This window comes from Perca flavescens, chromosome 24 (assembly GCF_004354835.1).
Source record: "Perca flavescens isolate YP-PL-M2 chromosome 24, PFLA_1.0, whole genome shotgun sequence".
NCBI lineage: Eukaryota > Metazoa > Chordata > Actinopteri > Perciformes > Percidae > Perca > Perca flavescens.
Window position 1 is genome coordinate 15,185,533 of NC_041354.1, and position 21,783 is coordinate 15,207,315.

A 21,783-nucleotide genomic window follows, 5' to 3' on the forward strand; every position below is an offset into this window, starting at 1 on the left:
ACAGCACAGCGGAGTAGCTAACGTTAGATGCTGGCTATATTGACAGTCATAAAAGCCTGTGTTCCTACGGAGCTCTGTACCCAACTGACAGACAAACTTTTTTGGCTTACAATTACGGTAGGAACCACTAAAACAAACACAACAACCTCGTCGTCCTCTCCACCCGACGGACAGACACACTTCCTTGGCTTAGAATCACGGTAGAAACCGCTAAAAATAAAACTACCTTGCCATCCTCTCCACCTGACTGAACATGGAGTTATATTCCTAACTTTATTCAAGAGCGCATTCTTTCAATTTGAGAGCATTTCTCAGTGATCTTACGTTCAGATTTTGTAATAATCTCCCTCAAAATCTTGCTATCACACTCAAATAGTCACTGCTCGCGCTTGGATTTGCTCTGCTTGTGCTCAAACTTTCTAATAAATACATTAATAAAACAAACTGATTATTTTTAGGCTACAAAACACAGGTGATCATATTGAACTTTTGACCTTACTTCCGCAGTAACGTTTCACACAGAAGAAGAAGAGCTCAATATTTGGAGCCATTAGATTAGAGAAGTGAGTCTAATGCTAGTGTAGTGGTATGTGCAGTAAGCTTTGCACCATGTTGGTTCTTGAACGCACCTTAACTAGACCAAAGTAGCTCCACCCAGACCAAACCCCCTCTTAGCTGAGCTTATATAAAGCACCTGTATCATGATGGCTGCCTCTTGGCTTTGTCGCTGCCTGTTGGTTGCCACATGGGACCATCTCTGTGACTTTTAGTTAGGTAGGTAATTGTGTTAAGTCAGTTTATGTTTTTAAAGTGTTTTTAAATACTGAGATGTAGTGGTGGGCAGATCAAGGCTTCGTGAAACAATGAAACCGTTGAAGCAAATGAGCCATATTGTGTCGAGGCTTCGAAACAATCTCACACCCGTCTCAAAGATGACACCTAGTGGTCACTTGCAGGTTTGATCTGAAACAACCTTGACAGCGAGCCATTAAAATGATTGTATTTTTGTAATATGTGAAGCTTGTAAGGCTTGTTATTTTGGTCATGAAAAATGAATATTAATAAAAAATCAAGCCACAATGTCTCACTTTTTTTATAGATTTTTATTCCAAAATCGAATTTCTCTGCTGTGGAAGGACTTCTTTTTTTACCCATAATTTCTCCAGCCTTTGAAAAAATCCTCTCACATGTTGCTGGCATGCAAAGATATTTTTTAGCAAGGGCATACAAATGAGGAAAGATTACTGCTCTCTCCAGTAAGTTAGGGGATCATGAGTTCTGGAAAAAACGCAGAGTGGAGGTATTTTTTCACTTCCACTGTGGCATCAGCTGTAGCATTGTGTATCCTCTTGGTTTCACGGATACGATCATCAAAACTTTCCCATAAACTGTCCTGTGTTTCTACTGGTGTTGATGTTGATTATGATGGGCCTGATGTTGACATTTGTGGCTCTGAATGAAAATGAAAAAAGAGCTTCCATTTTTATCTATCTATCTATCTATCTATCTATCTATCTATCTATCTATCTATTAATGTGTCACTGTATGTATACTCTGTCTGTCTCTAGCCTATCAGTCAATGTGTAAATTTAAATGTAAGCCTAAATATAACTAAACAAATCGCACTATAAATGTCGCTATTTCACCAAAAATACACTATCTCAAAATCAAACTCCTGTCACAAAAACCCAAGAGGTCAAGATGTATTGACTTAATTTTATACAGATGTGCGATTGTGTGGTCTGTTCCAGACCCTGTCAATCAAACGCTGATTCGGCGGACCATGCCACCTGTCGAAACACTTGTGAAACACTCCGAAGCTTCATTTAGCCGTAGTCACATGACATGGGTGTTTTGAATCACGCTTCGGATCAGTGTTTCGAAACTCTGCGCTTCAGGATCTCGACAAAGCTTCGGAACGTCAGTTTCGCGTCAGCCATCCCTACTGAGATGTATATTTTGCAGCGGTTTGCTGCCTACCTGCCTGAACTTGTGCCATTGTATCAGCAAGTTTAAATCAATCCCCTCTCGTTTGCTCGCTTAATAAACTGCGGCGAAGGTGGGTGGGCATCTGCGCAAGTGTGTGTAATGTTAGGCTATTTGTGTCAAGGGAAACTCAAAATTTCAGAGCACCCTCACTGAAAGTCCAGTAACCAGAAAGCAACAGCAAAAGAACATCTCTGGTGCCGCCACTGACTCAGCATACTTTTGGGCTCCAAGCTGTCTCCATCTTTTAAATACATCTCCAATATTTGCCCGGGGTTTTTTACGTCTCTGGTCACGCAACTGTTAGAAACATTTTTTTAGGTCGGGTAGAATCTACTGTATCTCCGTTGATCCTGTTCATTTGTTTGATGCTTTCATGGCTGTATTAACGTTACAGCTGTAGCACGCTGGGTTTACTATTTTACAGGTATATCTGGCAATCCGACTTTCTGCACAGACCTGGCTCACCTCGAACGAGCCTATTATATCTCTGTCCTTGCATTGGAATGCATCGGGATCATCTTCTGAAGCCATCTATTTAGAATAGTTAAAGTGTTCTGTACATTATTTTCTATATTACAGTAGCTGTTTCCTTTATATTCTTATTCTTTGAACTATGATCCTTAAATATTTAACTTCAAAGTGACAGGTTTATTGTACACAATAATCAGAGGGTAATCTTATATTGTGTATATCTTTCAAATTTTTATATTTAAATGTCAACCAGAGGCTTTAGAGAACAGAGATACCTCATTTAGTACTGCCGGAATCTGTGCTGTGCAGTCAATCCAACTCAAAAAGTAGAATAAATTAGAAGTATAAAGTATGATAATAACTTAAAAGTACAGTACATGAGCAAATGTACGTAGTTACATTCAAACACTCATCTTATCATATCTTATTAAAGGACAGTGGGTAAAATCGACTCTTAAAACACTTATTTTGAAGGGCAGTGTGTAGCGGAAGTTGTGTTTGTGTTTCCGGGTCCCGCAAGACGCTACGACCTCCGTCCCATTGTTTGCATTTTAGCTCGTGATGAGGACGGCGGAGTAAAAGGCGCCAGTGTTTGGTGTCCTTCGAGAGAGAAACATCCCAAACTGCTGCATGAGGTTTTCAAACCTGAAACGGAGCTACAAAGAGCAGGTCTGTTTTCTTTCTCCGACCGGAAACGCGTTTACTGCTGTTGTTGCAGGGAGTCCGCGCGCTAAGCTAACGTTAGCCGCAGCTAGCTCCTGCTAACGTGTGTTATTGGATATGTTGTGAGCTTCGTATTTTTTTCGAATTACAGGTCGGGGAGAAGTTGAGGAGAGACACTTCAACATGGACTCTGAGAGGAAACTGTCAGCTGACCAGTGGAGAGGTGGGAGACGTTTACAATGTTCTATATTCTTCTAATTTATATTCTTACTTAACATTACCATGTTGGGGGAGATTCATTGTTGTATGAGCTGGCTGTGGTTTATAATTCCATATAACTTGTATTATTATCTAGTTTGACAGTCAATCATAACTGAAGAAAATATATATTAATAAGTAAAAGCTACTGTCAATGCCTGAATTGGAGGACAGGAGGTGCTCCACTTTTCTCCTCTTTTTGCCACAGCTGATGAATTAACCACACTTTGTCCATGGCGATGCTCTGCTATGCATAGCAACGGTCTGTTATTCTTCAAGTGTAGCGTGGGACCATTTACATTTTTTTTTCTTTCAAACAACTTATTTCACTGCAAACACTGAGATGCCGTGTATAAGTACAACACGGCCGCGACTCAAATGATGTAGCCCACCGCTAAACAAAGTACACCGACCCTGGTTAATGATGGTGGCAGCCGTGGTGCACCCTGCTCTGTCTCAACCTAGCATAAACTCGGCGTTCGCATGGAGGAGCTGCGATGCACAACGAGCAGAGAAAATTACCCAAGGGACCTGCAAGTTCATTGAGATGGATATTGGAACCAGCATATCACGTTCCGTCACGAGGTATCCTCACCAGACTGGTAGAAACTCACTACGAAGAACGGAATAAGGTTCCCCGGGCTGGCCAAGTTAGTTCGGAGGCAGGCGACTTGTGCATTCCGGCAATGCGGGTGTTTTCGGCGGCTGGACTGACTGTCACCAGGTAGCGGTCGTGTCTGACCCCAGATCATGTCAACATGCTTATCTTTCTCAACAAAAATCAGTAGACTGGTGCAGAAGTTGTATCTGAGTTAGCCTACTGGTTATTTTTTATTAGGCTTTGTCCGTGCCTTGAATAGTTTTGAGTTACATTTTGACAAAACCTTTCAGATCTAAGTATTATGTTTTTCGATAAGTTATTTAATATGATTCTTTTTATTTATTATTTTGGAACAAACGAGGGACTCTGTTTAAGAACGCCAGCTCGCAACTGCAGGTTCTGCTGCTTCAGAGCACTGCAGCGCCTATATCTATAATCTATATCTATAACCTCCAGTTTAACTGCCACAAGTTGTTCTTCTTGAAATTAAGATCTCATCAAGGAAAAACACGCTGTATTTTTGTATTTTCATTGCTTTTTTAATTTATACAAAGTTAAATAATGAATTTTAATATAAAAATAGTAATGATTAATCGATAGGCAATTGTTAATTCTCCCAACGATCGACGAAGAAAATGTAATCAAGTGCCCATCCCTCGTTCACATTGGAAGAGTTCCTTTTTCATTGTTATTAGGGCCTGAGCGCCGACAGCGGCGATGGCCCTGTTGAAACTAAAGGAATTCTTCCTTCTTCTGGCAAATTAATCGCCTTTATGAGGGGCTTACCATACTCAAAAACTCACCAAAATTGGCAGTTGCATCAAGCCTGGTGAAAATGTACGTATTTTAAGGGAATAGGCGCACAAAAATGGCTCGCGGTGGCGGCCATTTTGAGGATTTATTGATGAACGAACAAGTTTGATGTAGACCGTTGTGTGAGGTATCACTGAACTCAGCAGAGAGTTCCTCATTAATTGGTGATGATTTGAAGTATCTGATTGCCGCACAAATGCAAGGAGCGGCAGTAACCCCGACGTGCAAGGAGGCGCGAGGGCCTGTCCAACGCTGCTTGAAGCTTTAATTACGAATTATTTCTACAGGTACCATTAAATATAATAAACGGTAGGTAAGGCATAGACATTTCTCGGTTCTCAGCTGAGGTGGAAACATTAACTCCGCAGTACCATTGCACTATCCATTAGCCTAGCAGCTAGAGGAGTTTCCTTCTGCTTCTTGCTTTATCCCGATAAAACAACGTGGTTGAATTTGAGCCTGCATGCACATTTTTGTAGTCTTAAATAGAGCGGCTTATATTGATAGGCAACAAGTTAGCAGACTGCCGAGTAGCCCTTTCTGCTCTTCTCAGCTGCTAATTTGCCACAATGTTATGAAGAGTAAAAGGTGTGTATATGAGGCAAATATAATTTAAAGTAATTTTAGTACATATTTATTATAGTGTGTTTTCGGTTCATGCAGTAGTACCTGAATATTTCCCAGCAATGTTTACTGGGCTATTTTAAAAGTAATTTTGAAATGATTGGAAACTTTTTGACGTTTGAACGCAGCACTGGGGAAGCTTACTTTGCAGTTAACTAATGCTCCTCCAAAGCACCCTGAAGGAGGGTCTGGCTACTCCACATAGCATTTGGGAATGGGAAGAAAACGTGCTCTGGCTTTATGGCATTTTTTTTTAATCAATCAGAATTGTCATGGGTGGCGCTAAGCTCTGCACAGAGTTGCTGCGAAAATAGTCGCGCGAGAGAAAAGTAAGATTACAGTTTTTCTGCTGACCCTGTCCAGGGAAATTTCCTGCCTGCTTCTCGAAACTGGCGCATTGTTAACCGTCAACTACTGAAGGTAATAAACTGGTACGTATAGCATAAAAACCCACTTCATAAAAGGCGAACTCCTGCGTGATGAACCGAATATTTCAAATTTGGTTTCATCAGTCCATAACACCTTCTTCCAGTCTTCAGTAGTCCATTGACAATGTTTCTTGGCCCTGGCAAGCTTCTTTTTCTTATTCTGACGTCTTAACAATGGCTTTCTTGATGCAACTCAACCTATCAAACCTGCAGCTCAAAGTCTTCTCTTTACAGTTGAAACTGACACTTGCTTATTACAACCACTATTAAGCAGTGCTTGAAGCTGTTGTCCTGTGAGCTGCAACACACTACTTTATGAAGTACAATACTGTATTGCTCATGAGGGTATGGTACCACAGTGTGTTCCAACAATACTTTTATACAAACAGAGGGGGTTGTAAGTAATCCAGACAAGTTGGAACACCTGTGGGAATTGGTAGCACCAACTTTCAAAGCTTGATCAACATCCATTGCTGCAGAACAGCTTTACATTGTTTACCCATTTCTTGTTCCCTGAAAAAGGCCTTTTTGTAAAATACTGAAATATACATTATTTTTCAGTTTTGGGTAACCTTACCTTTTTCACCATTTCAAGCTATTCACTGGACTTAAACAGCTAATATTTCAATAAAAAACAAAAAATTGGGGTGTTTCAAAACTTTTGACCGGTAGTGTATATCGCAGGAAAAAAAATATCGCAATGTCAGTTTTTTTCCAATGTCGTGCAGCCCTACAAAATAAGCTATCACATTTACCAACAAAACGTACAGCGAAAGACCGTCCTGCCAACCAGTATAAATTTTAACATAAATGTACGCTGTAACGTTTTTTCACTCTAAAGTCACTGAAAGCTGCTGCTGTTTCAATCTTGTTGGCTCTCTGCAGTGGGCGGGGGCTGCTGCGTTTTTTTGCGTGCAATTTGTTTTTCTTTCTTAAATACACCAGCTATTTTCATATTATACCAACATTTGCAGCATCCTGAGCCTTTTTGGTAAGGTTACTAGGAAATATCAGCCCAGTGTTATTTTATTCTCAAGTTTCCTTTTTATTTTTAAAGAACCTATACATTTAAAAAATCACAACTTTTTTTGCAACGCAACTTCATTGCAACAAAAGACATCGCAACTTTTATTGCAAATTTTTACAAAAGGTCCCGCAAAATCAGGCATTTTGGGCTGCAACAATCTCAAAAAAGGCTGCAAAATCCTGGAGGGACTGTTTAATGTTTTATGTAAAGCTCTTTGAATTGCATTGCTGCTGAACTGTGCTATACAAATAAAATTTGTCGTCTCCATGATATGTAAAAATTTTAATATTGTCGTAGGACTATAGCTCAGTCAGTCTGAAGAGCATACATTACTCCAGCTTTGAAATATTGACCTCTGAACTTTGAACCCAGTCCATGTTTGAAGGCTTGTCATTTAGCAACAGAAGGTGCTACACACATAGGACCAGCTGTTATAGAAAGCTCTGGACCTCAGCTGTCTTGTAGATATGGTCTCCAACGTTTACCCACTGTAAGCACTGTCAAATATGGTAATAAGCTACTTTCCCCTATTTAACAATTTGATTTTTAAAATCCGATGACACCAGTGTATTCCCGATCCCAAAAAACCCAGGGAGTATCCTAAATTCTTCACTGCCAACTTCTACATAGCTAGTTTACTTGTAGTTCTTCCGGGGTGGGTGGGTTTTGGCTGTAGTTGTCTGCAGTGAATGGGCTTCATTCCATTTCAGATTGCTGCCTCCCGCCGAGCAAACAATACATGTGACGAATAAATGAAACTGTATTTTATTATAATTATTATACGTTAGACAAAAACATAAATATTACGAATATTATGTATTTGTATCTTTCACAGACGCAAAGCGGTAATTACTACGTCACTTCCGGAATATTTCGTAGATTCTTTTAAAAACATTACGGTACATAACTTACTGGAACAAAGCTGAGCAACGTGTTGCTGGTGACAAAACCGCTGATTAAATATATGTACATTGAAGCGATATTGTCATTAAAAACCCGCTGATTGCTGTCCGATTCTCTGATATGAATGTTCGGCTTATATCGTAGGTTTCTGTTTTACAGCATACTGTAATATTTCAATGGTAATACCAAAATAATATTTAAGGCGAGACACTACAGGTGAATAGGGAATTTGTTTAACTAGCAGATATCACCATGAAAATCTGCCAGTTGATTATTGACATTAAGATGAAAAAAAAATGTATTACAAGTTTTCTGTAATTTAATGTTTAAATATGCAAATTAAGCATTATCTAATGAAAAATGCGCTAATTTGCATATATTTAAAAAAAAAGAAATCTGAGTATTGGATAAAGCCACGTTCCAAATTATTTTTTCATTGTGTTCACATATTAGATGGGGGAAAAAATTACAGAGGGATTTATGGATATCTATTTTTGTTATCCTGTAAATCAGAATATACTGTCAATAGCCTTAAACGATTTTCGCCATGTTTTTTGGAATAAAATGTTATATAAATCAGGCTAGGAATAATATATTTACAAATGCCTCTGTAATTGTCTTCGTAATATAACTAGGTACAAGACTGGAAAGTTTGGTGTATAAAGGTGCTACTGAAGTGGAGATTCCGTTCTTGGAGTATGAGAGAAGTCATTTTGAGAAAACGGGCCTTTAAAGATTTTTATAGCAAAATTCCACTAATTTCTAATGTAAGCCATGAATTACAGACACATATCCCTTCAGGTCCAAGTATGATCCATGTATCTCACTGTTTAACATCCACAACTCATTGCTTCATCCATCACTGATCATAACATCCAAAACAACACATCAACATGGCCTTCAACTGAAGACCATTACATCACAAACTTCGAACTGACAGAAAACAGCCTAGTTCCCCCAAGTTAGTTTACAGTCTACATATCCATGCAAGTACCATATGTAGGGCCCTCCTCCATCTCCTGCTGGTGTCTTTTCACTTTTTTGGCTGTGCTTACACTTTTACGGCTCCGCTTTGCACTGGAGGAATGGACACTATTGGCTTTTGAGATCCTAACCATGTCGTCATCCTTCATTGCATTGACAGTCTTTGCTCTGAAGCCACAATTTCTCCATCACAGCCAGCATGGCAGAGGCACCCTCATTGAATGTAGAAATAGCCTTCATGGCTGCAGTTTTTGGACACTGGGCCCATATAACCAAGTTGAGGCATGCGTTGGCATTCTGAGTGTCTTCATGCTGCACTGACACTGGACATCCGGTGATACGCAGGGATGAGCTTCTTTATGAATCATTCAAAAGACCAATATTTAGAACATTGGACAAAGCAATCAAAGTAGACTAAATTGTTATGAAACACATTTTCACACTGTCAGAGATACAAAGAAGAGACGGATCCTGACTAAATACAGTGACCACCAGCTGGGTCAGACAGACAGGTCAGAGAGAGAGAGACAGGCTCAGTGACCACCAACTGGGTCAGACAGAGGTGCACTTCCTCCTCCACTGGGTAAAAAACTATCTTCACTAAGAGATTTACACCTTGGAAAAATAACCAAAAAAAGTTAACACCTGAAAAGAAGCTGGTAGTTCTACTAGGAGAGGGGACAGCAGCTCCACTGACAGCTAAATATGGATCTGCCTGAGGGACTCTCAACCACTTAGGATCCCAAAATTACAGATTTGTTTAGTATTTTATAGTAATTATAGTAGAATAGTATATATGTGAAACCTAAATATATTTAATAATATATGACATGTAGGCCATACATTTCTATAAACTGCTTGGAGAGAGCGAGTCAGTCTGATTACCTCCGCTGAAAACTGAAAACTCCTGTTTTCTGAACGATAGTTGACACATCGGCGTACTACGTGAAGGCATTTCATTATCTGCTGTCTTAGTTTGTAATCCCCTGGGTCTTCTTAACTAATAAAAACAGTTTTCGTCTTCTCTGAGGTGATTTTCGACGCATTTATTTTGACATTCTGAACTACCGTGGAAATGTCAGAGCGCGTCACATGACCATTCTAAGCGAATCACGTTGTCAGGAATTGTCATCAGCCAATGAGATTGCGCATTTAGCGCTAAATCCCCCCTTTTACTTTCACGATTGGTTGCTGATGAAAAGGAAATGACCATATTTGGATCCGACAGCTTTGTAGAGGAGAGACAGAGCTCATGACAGGGTGCAGACAGCGATCGCGGAGCAGCGGGATGATTTAGGACGCCAACTTTTGTTGAATTTAGGAGAAATCTACCAACGCTAACCGACAAAGTGTAGTAAAATAAAGACCTAAATGTGTATTTTTGACTTTTTTTCACATGTCTGAAAGAAGACATGTTATTGAACACAAATAGCCGAAAATCTCAAAATTGACCAGTGAAAAAAAAACAATGTTTTTTCTCGCCTTAAATAAAGAAATGAATACCATGATAACAGCTAAATAAATATTGATAGATATAGCGCTATAGTTTTAAAAATATCAAACAACAAAACAATCCAGCTCCATCATAGGGTGATGTTGGGTTGCTTTTCTCCAAAAGATGAATCATTCACAACTTTATGTCGCAGGCATTCACAATGAATGGAAAGACCTGCGTTTTTGCCAGATTGTCTGACAAGTAACGCAGTTACTGTAAATAAATGTGTATCCAGCATTGGCAATATGCTGCTAATCGCAGCTCCTCCAAATTTTAGACACACCAGCTAGCAGGGGCATTTCTAGTCATAAAAAGGTCCAACTCCTTATTAATTCAATTACATTTTATTTATAATATAAAATCATAACAAGAGTTATCTCAGGACACTTTGCAGCTGGAGTAGGTCTAGACCACACTTTATAATTTACAAAGACTCAAAAATTCCAGTAATTACCCCAAGGTCAAGCATTTAGTGCTTCTTAAGGACAACCATGTTGTTGTAGTGCTGGGTGGTATGCCGGTTTGTACCGCATACCAGTATTAATTTCCCGTATGATATGAATTTTTCATATACCGTCATTGCATTGCCGCAGAGAGCTCTACGGCCGAAGTAACCTCAGAGTGACTTGAGAATGGTAGCCCCGTTAACTGCGTACCCTTCTCCCTCATGGTAGTAACTTTATAACACAACAATTAATAACCCACATCTAACTCTCTAATAGGATAAAACACCATAGCACGCAACAATTTGTGGCTTAAACTATTTCTGACACTAATAATTTTACATTTACAAATTTACACCGCCGAACGGCATGCAGGGTAACATCATAGCTGCTAGCTAGCCAGGTAGCATAACAGTGTGTTGAGCTCGGAGAGGCTCCGGTCGCTACTGCAGAGATCAGAAGAAGAAAGTTAGAGGACGAAGAAAGGCCGGAGATACACCAGAACAACATATACTCGAGAGGAGCCGTCTATTGTTCCGAAGTTTTTTCTTTAAAAAAAATCTGACATAATTTAGCCACTGTTGTTGCCCGTCGCTTTAACATTACTTTGTTGCACTAACGTTACTCAGCCGTGCTAACGTTAAAGACCTGTCACTTCAAGCATGCAGCTGAGGAACATAATGAACGCAATAACAATCAACCTACGGTCCCGCTACAGACAGTTGAGAAAGATGGGTTCAGAGCAATGACTTAAGATGGATGGATGGATTAAAGATGTCTTACCTCACTGAAATACATGTGCCAACCTGCTAACATTATTCAAACAATGAAGAATGCGGACATCGGGAGCTATGTTCACTCGCGCACTTTTCTACAACCTAACTTACCTGTGGTCAAAGTAGTGTTTATACAACTATCTTACAACTATTTTGTTTTGAAAGGGAAACAATGTTAAAGTTGTTTGTATGTATATTCATTCGATTTAAGTTAATTTTACTACTTTGTATTTTGGACAATAAAAAAATAGTTAGGATTCTATAACTGTTTCATGCATTCTCCTTCATATAACGTTATATAAATGGAGCAAGGGAAACCCATTAGTAATAAAAACTTTTACTAAACATGATGACATTGAAACGATTCATTTTATATTCTGACAGTACTGAAAACTGACAGTAAAATAAGCCATTATAAACCTATATAAAGACCCAGTCAAGCAAAAAGAAAATACAGTGATATACCGTGAAACCGTGAATATCTTAAATACCGTGATACAAATTTTTGGTCATACCACCCAGCACTGAATTTAAACAAAAAGGTTGATCATATAATCATTTCAAAACAATCGTTAGAAAAATTTTTTTAGTGATTTCTCTTTCAAAAGGCAGCTATACATACATTAAAATGTACAGTTTTCATGTGATTTCATACATTAGCAGTGAAATAAATGCATAATAATTTTTGAGACTATAATCGTACCAACAAAGTCTTTAATTGTAATTTATGCTTCCTTTGAGCCACCAGTGTGACGTCATTTTGCATTCCTCTGTGAGTTATGTAAACAAACTTTAAAAAAGCTTTAACAAAAATTATTAAAGCTTTTTGGCTCCGACTGGACTTCATGGTGCACTCAGCCGACCCTCTGTAAACTCATATTGCACTGATGTCCCCCTTGTTATTGGTAATATCAGTGCTGGAAAAAAAATCTTTAAATCGAGATTTAATTGAAAATCCTGAGACCCCTATTTATAAAGAGTGAATAGCACTACTTATCAAAGCATTAAGATTCACATTAATAGCTGTTAGTTTTTGTTTCACCTTTACTTTCAGATGTCCAGAAAGTGATTGTTGGTGAAGAACATCAGCAGGAGTGGAGCACCAGTCTGGACCAGGAGGTCACAAAGCCCCCACACATTAAAGAAGAAAAGGAGGAACTCCGGATCAGTCGGGATGAAGAGAAGCTTCAAGGGCTGGAGGAGGCGGATATCACCAAGTTCACATTCACTCTGGTCCCTGTGAAGAGTGAAAATGACGAAGAGAAACCTATGTTCTCACAGCTTCATCTAAGACAAACTGAAGAGATCAAAACAGAAGCTGATGGAGAGGACTGTGGAGGACCAGAACCAGCCATGAAATCAGATCCAGATACACATTTACAACCAGCTACTGATGACAAGACTGGAGATGCTTCTGAACCTGGGACTGATGACAGTGATGATTGGAAGAAGACCAGAGAACCTCAGTCAGGTTTAAATTCTGTGAATAATGATACATTTCCTGTTAGTGATTCGAGATGTACTACTGGTGAGAAAGCATTTAGCTGCTCAGAGTGTGGGAAAAGATTTGGCACCAATGGAGATGTGACGAGGCATATGAGATCACATACAGGAGAGAAACCATTTAGCTGCTCAGTCTGTAAGAAAGCTTTTACAGTGAGTGGAAATTTACAGAAACACATGAGAATCCACACAGGAGAGAAACCATTTAGCTGTGCTGAGTGTGGGAAAGCATTTGGCACCAATGGAGATGTGAAAAGGCACATGAGAATCCACACAGGAGAGAAACCATTTAGCTGCTCAGTCTGTAAGAAAGCTTTTACAGTGAGTGGAAGTTTACAGAAACACATGAGAATCCACACAGGAGAGAAGCCATTTAGCTGCTCAGTCTGTAAGAAAGCTTTTACAGAGAGTGGAAGTTTACAGACCCACATGTTAATCCACTCAGGAGAGAAAGCATTTAGCTGCGCTGATTGTGGGAAAGAATTTGGCACCAATGGAGATGTGACGAGGCACATGAGATCTCATACAGGAGAGAAACCATTTAGCTGCTCAGTCTGTAAGAAAGCTTTTACAGAGAGTGGAAATTTACAGACACACATGAGAATCCACACAGGAGAAAAACCATTTAGCTGCTCTGAGTGTGGGAAGAGTTTTGGCACCAATGGAGATGTGAAAAGGCACATGAGATCTCATACAGGAGAGAAACCATTTAGCTGCTCAGTCTGCAAGAAAGCTTTTACAGTGGGTGGAAATTTACAGACACGCATGAGAATCCACACAGGAGAGAAACCATTTAGCTGCTCTGAGTGTGGAAAAAGATTTGGCACCAATGGAGATATGAAGAGGCACATGAGATCGCATACAAGAGAGAAACCATTTAGCTGATCATTCTGTAAGAAAGAGTTTGGACAGAGTGGTCATTTACCTTTTGCAAATGAGAATCCACAAAGGAAAGAAACCATTTAACTGCTCAGTTTGTAAGAAAGCTTTTAGCGAGAATGGAAATTTAAAGCGACACGTGTTAACTTTGACAGCAACTTATGATTTAGTTTTAGTCATATTTCAGTCACCTGAAATCTTTTAGTCTTAGTGTAGTGCTAGTTGACTAAATATCATAAGAGTTTTAGTCTTAGTCTAGTCCTAAAGAAGCCTGGGTAAACCCTGACCAACTTCCGGCAAATTTGAGATTTGCTCTGCAAGTGTCTGGCGAAGAGCCCATTCAAACCCATTTCCAATGTGCCCAAAATTTGGCGTGGCTGCCATTTTGAGTGTTTAGCGATGAACAAAGAAGTTGTTGTAACTTGAGTGTACATTGTCAAATCTGCCCGAAATTTCTCACAATGGACAAGGGTCCATGCCTGAGGACACCTATAGGCCAAAATTTACTTTTGGTCATAGCGCCCCCCGCTGGCATCAGGAAATCTGCCTTATATGACAAACATCATCTGATTTACATGAAACTCAGAATGTGTGGTCTACATGTGATACTGAGCCGCCCCCTATACGTTAACCACGCCCACTTACTCAGGCCCCGCCCCCATTCATAACATTTGAACCATTTAAGGTTGACCCATGTGTAAGGTATCAATGAACTCAGCAGAGAGTTCCTTCTTCATTGGTGATTGTTTGGCCCACCCCCTATGCTTTGGCCACGCCCCCTTTTATAACTAATGACCCGTTTCATGTAGACCCTTGTGTGAGATATCATTGAACTCAGCACAGACTTCCTTATTCATTGGTGATGGTTTGGCCCACCCCCTATGCTTCAGTCACCCCCCCTTTCATAAAACCTTACCCATCTAAGGTATAGTCTTGTGTGAGGTATAATTGAACTCGTCTGAGTGCCGCGCAAAAGCACGGTCGCAAGGAGCGGCGTCCGCCGGTAACCCTGAAGCGCGCAGAGGCGCGAGGGCCCGTCCATCGCTGCTCGCAGCTTTAATTTTGTTTTGTTTGTTGACAGACAAAGCCAAATGGACAAAACCTAATTATCGCAAAAGGGGGGAAAACAACTTTAGGCCATATGGTCAAAATTAAATGATTTAATAATAATGTAATAACTATAACTTATAACAATGTATTTCACTCTTAAATTGCTGTTGAACGACAAGAACAACCACCATGGCAAAAGGGTATTTTACAAAAACTTTGAATGCACCGCGACCGTCTGTGTTCTTCTTCAGACAAGTAGACAACGGCAGCTGCACACTGCTTAACATGCTGCTGTTGGATCATATACACTGAAATAAATCACACTTTACACCGTTTAGCTGTCACCATTTTAATTGTGTTTTAATCCATCTGCTAGCTAACGGTAGGCTAACATTAGCTGCTGACGAATGTAATGTTAACTAGCGTCACATGCTGCAATGTTTCTGTTATTCTAACATTCGTTTTCGAGCATCAGAGAGCAATGCAGGCATATCAGTGGCGCCGAAATGACTCACAGAAATCCGCGCTGCTATTCGATCCGGTAGGTATGGGTCGTTAAGGCACAGGTGCCATATTAGCAGCGGGTCTACTCTGTACCAACCCTAGCAACGACGCTAGCAAAGCAATTAATTATTGTGACATGACAGCATGACATGACAGCTATTAATATCCAAAGTAGCCGAACGTCATGTCGCCTATTCATGTTTTTTCGCGAAGTTGGCAGTAACATGTCATACGTTTTTCATTAAATATATAGGACTTTAAGAATTTAATCTTTACCGTTTTCTCCGAGGAACAGCTCCTACCTTAGGCACTGGGTGAGGTCTGCTCACTCTGCTGGTAATTGACTCTAGGGGCATCGTGCGTCGAACACGTGTTCCACAACAACACCAGGCTGCCCGCAGATGTGCCTGCCTATTAATCGGCTTGATATTGGCCGATGCCGATTATGTAAAAAATACCAATAAATCGGCCGATCTAGGCGCAAAAGCTACCCAGTGTTTCCTCTGTCAGAGATATTCAACACGGGGTAAGTTCAGGGGGGCTGAAAATATACAATAATATGAATCCAACCTATTATTAGGAAAGATAATTTGGCCTATTTGTGAAAAGAAAACCATTTCATTTACACATTGAAGATAAGCTTAATATAGGTAGCCATACAGTTAGGCTTATTAATTCACTGTGCCTTCCACATATATGTATAACATTAAAACATGATGTTTAAATAATATATATCTATTCATTTTCATCCATCAGGCCCCGTTTAACATGCAACTCAATTTTATACAATATATGTACAGTAGTAGGGGGTCCCATCTCCATCTCTCTTTCAGCTAAGGGGTCCTTGGGGCTCTATGTTGATTTCTGTCGCCACAATATCAGGGCAGACGCACAAAAGGGTTTCCGCTATGTAGCTACATGTAGTATATAAAGTCATAATTACACGACTCTACAGAGCCGTGTGCTCTACTGAACTCAAGCGAACTGTCATCTGCTCTCTCTCCCCTCAACTGGAACAGTGACAGGACGTCATCACTCGCCAAGTCATGGCAACCAGATAAACAACAGGGCGAGTACACTTGTCACTCAATCTCAGGCAAAGTCACAGTCAAACAGCGACGAAAGCCGCAACTTGAAATCCGCACTCACTCTGCTGGTGCGTGGCAGGCACTAGGAGCGCCAGGATTTTGATTGTAGGTGGGCCTCCAGAAAACTGGATGGGCCAATTAAAATAAGACAAAAAAAATGAATTCAGGTTCCCCCTGCTTACGGACAGCCAGACACTAATAATGTTAAGACACTACTTGCCTTGCTGGTGTGATGGGATGGCTACGGGAGGACTTGATGGGGAGAGGGCGGCTGAGCAGGATGGTAACTCGTCACTTGTAACCGCGTTACTTAAAATGTCCTCCTCCTGGCTCCTGCTCCTCGGAGCGTTTCATGCTGAATTGAAATGATTGAAATGCTTTGCTTTGCGTTTCATATTAGTTAGCTAATAGCTACAGTCTGGGTCTGTCTCATTCATTGAGCTTGCTTGAAAAGCTTGAGCGCAAACGTCATTCATTTCATTGGATCACTTGCTGGTGACGATGCATGAATCTGTGGGCAGGCTTAAGAGTCCGGGTAGAAGCCGCTGATTGGCTGAGAAGCTTTCACTCAAAGCTTTCCTCGGGCTGCTTATTGGATGAACTGCTAGAATGAAAATCACTCACTACTAACTATAGGCCTGGGTCAAAATGGGCGGGCCCGGACCTAAAATGCCCAATGGTAGCGCCGCGGGTGGTGGCAGGGCGTTCTGAGCTCTATGGGGAACCCGTGGGGAACTCACTTGATTCCTCTACCTGTTCCACTGTTAAAGATAACGGCGCAACTTGGTGGGTGTTATCCTGGTAATTTATCTGCGTGAGAAATACAAAGTGTGGCATGTAAGCGTGTGAACGGGTTGAAATGCATGTGTCTCACGACCAATGCATGAGACTTGAGAGCCCTGTAATAGGGTATGTAACATTGGTTGGGCTGAAAATGGCCCAAGTGATTTTCTGTGGGACATTAACTACCCTGTGAATATGGCCCTATTTTGAACAAGAGCTTCCAAATATGGTATGCTCATGAATATTTAGATGACCTGTGCACTGATTGGTTGAGCAACCCACATACGCAGACATTGGAGTCTCATATTACACACACCCACACACTGTCTGTAACATGCCCAGACATGCCCGGACGCGAGGCAGCTGCAGCGGCTGTAGCCGAGACAAAATGTTTTGACACTTTCATTGTAACTAGTTTAGTTGTAACGTGACCATTGAGACATAAAAAACCTCCACCAAAGAATCACAACTCAACTAATAGCTAGTAAGCGCGGGGAGCGGAGAGTGAACTCCTGCAATGTCCTCTGCCAGTGCCTCTGCAGCACTGCGTTAGATCCACAACTCCCGCTCCATTGTCCAATATACACGTTCTAAACACTTTTCTCTGGGCCAGTAGGCTATTCCGTTGTACAGTCTGGAATACTGCATTTACGACCGTGGTTCATTTTCAATATCCTTGAAAAACTTTCAAACTTTGTTCTTTCTAAAGTCCTACATAGCGCGGCTCGTGTGTGAGATCCTGACACAGCTCCAGCTAAGTGGGTCTGTGAAGGGGGATCCCAAAGTGGTTGTGAGTCCCTCAGGCTGTGGCAGGCAGATCCATATTTAGCTGCCAGTGGAGCTGCTGTCACCTCTCCTAGGAGAACTACCAGCTTCTTTTCTGGTGTTGACTTTGTTGTTCTCAAAGTTTTATTTTTTTTTGGCTATTTTTCCAAGGTGTAAATCTCTTAATGAAGATAGTTTTTCCCAGTGGAGGAGGAATTGCACCTCTGTCTGACCCAGTTGGTGGTCACTGAGCCTGTGTTTAGTCAGGATCCGTCTCTTCGTATCTCTGACAGTGTGAAGATAATCTGTCAAATAACAATTTTGTCTACTCTGATTGCAATGTTCTAAATATTGGTCTTTTGAATGATTCAGTGACAGTGCAGCATGGAGGTGCTCAGAATGCCAACTATTGCCCCAACTTGGTTATATGGGACCAATGTCCAAAAACAGTATTTGTGGGGAAAATTAGCGTTGAAGCTGCAGCCAGTATCCATGCTGGCTGTGATGGAGAAATATTGGCTTCAGAGCACAGACTGTCAATGCAATGAAGGATGACAACATGGTTAGGATCCCAAGAGCAAATAGTGTCCATTCCGCCAGTGCAAAGTGGAGCCTTAAAAGTGTAAGCATAGCCAAAAAAGTGAAAAGACATCAGCAGGAGATGGAGGAGGCCCCTACATATGGTCCTGGCATGCATATGTAGACTGTAAACTAACTTGGGGGAACTAGGCTGTGTAATGGTTGTGTTCTGTCATCTTTCTCATCAGACGTCTTCTGTATCTGTGACTTTGCAGGGCTCCAGACTGCGACCAAAATTTGAGAGTGTGCGACTGAATTTTACATCCATTCGCACATGTGCGACCAGTAAATTTGCCCTCTTTTTTTACACGTTAAGTGTCAATGTCCTGAGAGCGTAAGCGCTAGCTTATCTGTCCTCTCTGAAAATTGACAGAGAGCAGAGCTTGGACACAAACACTTGCACACACACGCAGAGGTGTGACGGTGCAAACTACGTCGGCTCTGCAGTTTTGTTGAAGCCACAGTGAGTCTCGCAATGCCGATAAAGTGGTTTCAAGTGTGGTTAAAGTTTTTCAAAACTTCACGCAGACAGCGTTTGCTGCGATATGATATGAATGGCGAGAAGAAAACTGTAGCGGGGCTGTTGACGTTAGACTTCCTCTGAGACAAGCAGCAGGCACAGTGGTTTCTGTGCCCTGGTGATTGACTGATAGGCTGAGTTTGTAATGCAAGGCAACTTTATTTAGCAACAAGGCAATTCAAAGTGCTTTTACATAAAACATTAAAGAGGAATTAAAAATGGTCATGAAAATAAAACGGGCTAAAAAAGTTACAGTGAGTAAGAAATTAATAATTATTCAATTTAATAGGTTGTAGGTATGGGTTTGGGAAGAGAGGGGGAGGGATTTTATTTTTATTTTTGTTTAATTTCTTTAGAGTGTAACATTCTACTAAAGTAAAAATGTTCTAAATACATAGGATAAATAGGTTTGGAATTATTTTTACAACTGAAATAATTGTTAAAGTACTGAAAATAGGTACCTTTGGGTACTGGAACGGAATTTCAGGAATCTGTACCGATATTGGTTTAGATGCGACAATTACTCAACCCTAAGGGTAGTAGCCTAAACAATGCATGTTTAATTTTAAGTTGAATTCATTGTAATTGTAGCCTAGAGCTGGTATATTTTTTAAGTATTTTGTTTACAGCAATGGGGCCTTCTATGTTGAATCTTCAAAAGTGACACTGAATTTGAAATGGCACATTGTAATTTCTACATCTATTATCAAAGTATTTATTAGTAATACAGTGGAAATTAGTAGAAATGTGAATATTTGGTTAGCATGTTAATTTACGGTGTGTGCCCCTAAAGTTTCTGGTTGCGCACCTAAAATTTTCAGTTGGGGGGCCACTGTGCTCCTAGTGAAAAAAGTTAGTCTGGAGCCCTGCTTTGTCCAGTCATATACAACACCACAACATCTACTATAATAGTACACATTTGATTCAATTTGAGGACACTGAATATTTATACTCCCATTAATTCAGCGAGACAATTGTCTAATCAATACAGTTCAGAGGTGGTTTCCTTTAGCTTCTATTTTATTCCAAGTTTAGCTAGCGGAAACACGGTGGTTTATCTAATAAAATAACCTTAGCGTGTATGCTTACCTTTGCATGTATTTCTGGATGATGTCGCTTCAAGTTGGTGTTTTTCCCAACGATTTTTGCTCCACACGGTTTACAGGCGGTCTTGTTGTCCTTGTTGTCATATGTGAAGTGTGACTAGATGGCAAGTCTTCGTTTTCATCCTAGACCTAGCTCTGACATTTCTGTTGTTCATGAGACATGTCATTGCCCTCGGACCGGGTGCACTGCAAAATGTTAGCGTGTTGCTAACGAGCGAAGTCAACTGAAATCCGCCAAAGCTGTGTAACTAAGACTGTGCAACTAAACAAACTAAATATAATGTAAACAACCTTGCTGTTGTGAAAACGTCCTCGAAACTGTGTGGAGTTCTGCAAACTCATCTTTGTTCTTTCTTCCCAACTTGTCCCACAAAAAGAGTAGTTCTGATTGGATTTCTTCTCCATCGTCTCATTTTTATTCGTTGACTAAAGTGTCAGTTATATTTCGTCACATTCTTCGCCATCATATCTGACTTTGTATTTACTTTTTATTTAGCTTTCGTCCGTGAAAAAGGTTCGTTGACCAATATTTTTCGTCATAGTCTTCGTCAACAAAATTAACACTGGTGTTACAAGCTCCCCCTTTGTTTAGCTTCTCCCTGTCTGCTCTACTCAGGTGATCTTGATTTGATCATTAGTGGTTGGCTCTGCCCCCTGTACTTAAGGAAGGCTGGAGGACTCATTCAGACTGAAGCAGCTGTGTACCAGTGTGGTTATTTTTTTGGGGGATGGTGGTCTGAGGGGTATGGCACAAAACCAATGATATTGTACTATAAATACAGACGTATAAATAGTAATTGATAATTAAATAATTGAAAGAGTCTATGAAATGTTACACTCAAGATCTCATCTGAACAGTCTAAAACTCTCGACCAAGTTTAAAGCTGTTAAAGCCAACTTATTAAAATGTTGGGATTTAATCGGGTGTGAGTCCATTAAGTCTAAATGTATTTGACTTTTCTTTTTTCTTTTAAAATGTTTTACTACACTTTCTTACATTGTACAGGGTTTAAAGCCCCTAATAGTCTTTATATATATATATATCTTTTTAATCCTGATGTTTTTATGACTGCTCTGTCATGTCATGTGTTATTTTGAAAAATGCTCTATGAATAAAAAATTACAATTATTTGTTATTTCAAGCTCTGCATGTATGATATTGTTGAAGTTAGATATCGCTGTCAGCAGGGTTCAAACCTGCGTGGGGAGACCCGTTTGTATTTCAAGTTCAATGCCCTAACCACTCGGTCAGGAATGGGGCAAAAAAACTGAAATGTAAAGTTCAAGTGACTAAGCTGTGCCATTACCACTGTAGCTAAGACAAGGGGCGTTTCTCAATCTGTGTTCTTCTATGGACTTGTGTTCTTGTGTCCCTGTGAAACATCATCTTCTGTGGCCAAAGTAATGTCCCAATACACAAGTTTGCATTCAAAACTGTTCAAATTCTCGGAAATCTTCTCGACGGCCATTTTACAGAGGATGCATTGGTTGGTAACTTGTATGAACTGCACGGCAGCACCCGTATCCCAAC

General features: G+C 40.4%; 1 protein-coding gene across 1 annotated transcript; it reads left to right on the forward strand.

Annotated features, from left to right (window-relative positions):
• Positions 1-2,964: 2,964 nt before the first annotated feature.
• On the forward strand, positions 2,965-13,863 carry LOC114550673 (zinc finger protein 501-like). Its single transcript, XM_028571432.1, has 3 exons — positions 2,965-3,346; positions 12,530-13,393; positions 13,478-13,863. The coding sequence occupies exons 1-3, from the start codon at positions 3,307-3,309 to the stop codon at positions 13,861-13,863; spliced, it is 1,290 nt and encodes a 429-aa protein (XP_028427233.1). The 5' UTR covers positions 2,965-3,306.
• Positions 13,864-21,783: the final 7,920 nt, after the last annotated feature.